The sequence below is a fragment of the Phaethon lepturus genome, unplaced genomic scaffold, assembly GCF_000687285.1.
Source record: "Phaethon lepturus isolate BGI_N335 unplaced genomic scaffold, ASM68728v1 Scaffold12494, whole genome shotgun sequence".
Classification (NCBI taxonomy): domain Eukaryota; kingdom Metazoa; phylum Chordata; class Aves; order Phaethontiformes; family Phaethontidae; genus Phaethon; species Phaethon lepturus.
This window is the reverse complement of record NW_010537007.1, coordinates 1-4,948: the sequence shown is the minus strand read 5'-3', so window position 1 is coordinate 4,948 and position 4,948 is coordinate 1. Positions and strand designations below refer to the sequence as shown.

The window sequence follows — 4,948 nt, the reverse complement described above, 5'->3', positions numbered from 1 at the left end:
AGTGGTGTAATATTTGTGACTCCTCCACAAATCTAAGCCACAGAAAAAGATACATCCCGTGCAGGTTGCTGAGTGAAACTTCAAACAGCCTAGCAAATTAAGTAGCAGAAATCCTGTCTTCTGAGAAGAAAGGCAAAGCCCCCAAGCACCAAAGCTTCATTATAAAATGAAACAAAAGCAGATAATTAGATATCTCAAATACTCACCCGCTATAGAAATAATACTATGTTACAGATACCTAAACAAGCTAAGTGTCTAAAAGGAGTTATGAACCTGCTAGAAAATACAATTAAAAGGGATTTCAAAAGGTCATAAACATATTTTTTTTTCCCCGAAAGGAGCATCAAATATGACATTCTATCACAAGTTCATCATCAAGTTGACTCAAAAATGCCCTCAGATAAAGGTTCCACAGCCTCCTTTACCTAAGTTTACTTACTGCCGTTACAAAGTTTTTCTGAACACTTTATCTGAACCCCCCTGCAGCCATACAAACCTTACTCCTTGTCCTAGCCACCAAGATCATAAACACCATCCCTTCCCTTTCACAGCCATCCTTTATCTATTTACATAATGTAAAATGCCTCCATCAATATTTTTCTAGACAAAAATCAGCTGTTCCAGACTTGATGTCTTTCCTGTGGTTCTCCTCTAAGCTCAAAATTCTCCACACTTTTTAAAAAAGTAATACACAGAGAAGGTTTTTAACTAGAGGTTTTATATGGATAAAATACAAACCAAGTTTGAATACCAAAAGTGCATACATATTTAAACAACTGATGTCAAAGTAGCCTGTAAGATAAAGTCTGCCGTATATTACCTCATGTGTAATGTTAACCTACCTATTCCTGAATTTGCTCCTGTGATTATAACCACTTTTCCACTCAAGTCACGACCCTGAAGTATTTCCATTGCAGTACTGTTTCCATCATATTTTTGTCTAGTAGTAGGTTTTACTGGATTATCTTCAACTGTAAAGGCCAGTCTTGGGTCAAGGTAGGTAGTCCTTTTGTTTATGTGGCTGCAAAAGAACACAAAAATTCAACTGCTTGACCCTTCTGTACTCTGCATTTAGATGTTCAGTATTTCAACTGCTGTTGTGTACAATTCCAGTGGATTATTTAAATTCCCCAAAATCAAATTATTTTTTCAGTTTTGTTAAAATGATCCCAATTACTATTTTTATCAACCCATTTTTCCAATTGTGACAGCATCCATTATTAATTCTATTCACATACTTCACAATGCCATTCTGAACTTCGTGTGAACCCCTGACATAGAAAGCAGAATTTTGTCAAGGGAAAAATAGCATCATATTAGGGAAGATCGTGTTCTCCTAGAAACTGTATTAAAAGCAGCCTACACTACTCCCTTGAAACAATATACCAATGAGAAATGTAGCTCAGTACTTTTTTTCTCAAACAACTGAAAACAAATAACTTCACATGAGCTCAGCAAATGGCACAATTTGGGTCAGGCTCACCTTTCTACATAAATGGAGTGTTAGTTTTCTTCAGACAATTATCAGAAAGAGACACTAAGCAATAACTTTCAGTCTTCAACCTTTAATTATAGGACAGAGAGGCTACACTTACTATTTTGGCCTGTGAATATTCTTCATTCTGCCAAGTAAATTTAAGATAACTACCCTGTTTTGACTCTACCATTGAAAAGATACAAAAGGAAACGTTCCCAGAAATCTCCCTCTGGTGCTGTGAACTTCCTCTTCCCTCACTTTTCTAAAAATCTTTGCTAGCTCAATCCCTGTCCTCTTTTCTTTCTGCACTTTAAATTGCAAGTGAATCAGAGCTGCAGAAATTTTGTTCTCTTCTTGCATGTTTAAAGCACTACTGCAATGTTAATAACCAGCCATGAAGTTCTGCGTATGTTTTTAAAGTTATGGGTACAGAGTTTATCCATAAAGGTGCACAAACAAAATGAGCCTATATAAACATTGCCTGAGGGCCAGCTCACATTTTGAGATGTGGCTGTGCAAGTCACTTCAACCTGCCACCCAAACTAGTATTTCTGTCACCCAAGCTGGTATTTCTGTGCACATGGAAGAATTCAGAAAACCACAAATGGGTGTTTAGACACTGCTACAACTGTAATATCTGCATATGGATTCTGAAGTTGTACTTATTAACTTCTTTGTCCTTCCACCTGATATTATCACAGTATCATAACTCAACAAGGCTACCCAACATGAAACACAGTTGTCCTACTTGTCCATATTCTACATTTGGACATACTTACTCTACAAAATAGACTTGTCCATTTTCATCAGTCTCCTGCTCCCATCCATATGGCAGACCTAGGAAATGTAAAATATTATCTTTTTGCAGGCATTAGAGTACACTGAGATTTGAAGTTTAAATGATTTCTCAGATAGATGTGGCAAAATTCTGCATTAATTCCGTAGGTAATGCAGCTACCTGCTGCACTTCAATACTGAAACTTAAAAGAAGGATTGCTTCCCTGATCACACGCAATTGCTCTCTATTAAGAGTACAATATACAGATCTAGTACAACTGTAATGACTAGTATATTAAATACATTCTAAAAATTTTTTATAGTTTATTTCATGTTATAGCACAAACTGACAAAAAGCAACCATGTTTGCTAGTACACACACAAGTCTATACTGCACACAGTTTAGTATCTATCCCTGATAAAGTAAATAGCAAACACATTGAACAAAATATAGGAAAAGTTACACATAGCACATACCAAAAGTTGGAAGACCATAACCCTCAAGTGGGTATGGGATATGTTAAATCAAAGTTGGAAGGACAGATAAAAGAACAAAAATGACAAACGATTACTAAATAAATTCTTATATAAAAGACTCTACAGAAGAACTTAACAGGTAGCATTCCCAGTATTTCTAATCCTGGCTCAAAAATACTCAATTATAATTCCATCAGCTCAAAATCTACTGAAAACATTCCAGTTAGTTATAGTCACATTACCAATGCCAAAAGAAATATGGCTTGCCAACAGCATAGTTCCCCTAGGTATGCCATATAGAAGCTTTAGGAACATCTAAGTTAAGGCACTGATCCAAGGTCCTTAAGAAGTCATATACCTTTGGAAGTGCCCTGCAACACTGGCCGTCTTCTGTTATGGCACAAACATACAACTGGGTCAGGGAAGACAAGTAAAATGAAAACTAATGGGACTTCCTTCTGTGCCAGAGATATTCTTTGATCAAATATATTCTTTCAAGAACATAATCCAACTATAAATATTATCTGATGGACACCAGGATATCAGAACACAGTCAGGGAATTCCAGCCTTTAACTATATGCTTTACAAGCCACAGTAAAACAATCCCTTCATCCTGGAATTAGTACTTTGGCTTTATGGACCAATACAAGAAAGCCATAAAATTGCAAAGTGACCACTCCACACAGACACAATCACATAGTTAAAACCCCACTGAAATCAGCTGTATTTTGCAAGCTCAGTTTTCCTAGGTGATCAGTGTCAACTAGAAGATAAAAACGAGATCTAGATCCTGCACAAACTCCAGCTGATGTTTGTAACATAATTTCAGCTCACTACAAAGGCTTAACACAAACCTCCTGCTACACGTTTCCTCTTCCCAGACTTAGGATGTTCCCACTGTGTTTTTTCTTCCAGGTGGCTGTAAGAAAAGTTTAAGATTTTTAAAAATTGCCTAATAATTTTTCTGATGTAATCCAATTTTTTTCATACAGTAAACACAGCATAACTGTTGTGGTTTTTTTAAATACGGTTCAGGAAATGGCTTGTCTTCTACAAAAAAAAAGAACATGTCAACCCTTTGTTTAAGAAAGGTCAAAACTGCTGTTAGACAGGCTTCCATATTGTCACAGTAACTGACTGTGTTCATACCTGACTCACCACAAAGTCCTTTAAAGGTCTTAAACCAAAGTAACCCTATTCCTACTACGTTTAAAGTTCATATTATTGATAAAACACCTAAAAAAATTTTCCAGAATATGCAGAGGGATCACAGATATAGAGCTTATGTTAAAGGTAGCAGTAGTATAACACCTCTCATGTCGAGTATTTCTAGACACACCAGGCAAGATTTTCAGCTGATAAAGATATAGTAATGTCATATCATTAAACTAAATTGAATTAGTTCACTTTCAGAAAAGTTAAAAAACAGAACTATTCAATTGTTTGTGTAAAACTACTCTCAGCAACATATTATTTTCTAGGTTTGCTACTTTCACCAAGTGATTCCTTCTTGAAAGGGCTTTTGAAGTCAAAGGAAATGTAGCAAAACTTGAGCTAAGACAAACAAACATCTAGAGAGAATTTACAGTGTTTATAAACCAAGTGGTGACAAACTAAAGCATTCTGTCTAGTGTTTGTAAAGCAGAACTTGGGAGGAAGATGCCAACTCACTACAGGTGAGAATGCACTATACTTTTCCCCTTTTTTGCAAAAGGGAATCTATCTTGCAGCTTTAAACAGACTGAAACAGATTCCAAGATCAGCATGGTTGCAGAAACCACAAGAGAGGAGAAAAATATATAAATATATATTCCACTGAGTTAGTGAGCCCTGTAGCACATCACCTTTTGTAACTCATTTTCAGAGTGGCACAAACAGATGGTGCCAAATGCAAATTTTTATCTCTTGTCAAAGGTGTGGTATACTGAAGAGCTGAGGGAATGCATTTATAACTTTTAATTTCCGTGGTACCTGTTTCTTCTCTATTCCTACAAGGAGGAAAACTAAAAACACCCTACAATATCGTCCAAGCCTCAACCGCCCGTACGTACGAAGATTACCCGCAGAACTATGAAGTGTACTCCCACAGCCGTGCGACAGCCCGCTCTCGTGTCCAGGAGTGCCTAGAGCTGCCCCCAGCATGGCTCCCACGCGCGGCAGGCGGCCGTGGCTCTGCCCGGTGGCGGGCAGCACCGCACAGACCCGCCCGCTGCCCG

General features: G+C 37.3%; 1 protein-coding gene across 1 annotated transcript; it reads right to left on the bottom strand.

Moving 5' to 3' along the window:
* Positions 1–842: 842 nt before the first annotated feature.
* On the bottom strand, positions 843–4,874 carry LOC104620196 (WW domain-containing oxidoreductase-like; the record flags this gene model as incomplete). The annotated part of the gene is made up of 4 exons (XM_010286343.1): positions 4,780–4,874; positions 3,587–3,651; positions 2,257–2,314; positions 843–1,021 (listed from the first exon to the last, which is right to left on the bottom strand). Coding segments are annotated over exons 1-4 (397 nt in total), but the record flags the coding sequence as incomplete, so codon positions are not given.
* Positions 4,875–4,948: the final 74 nt, after the last annotated feature.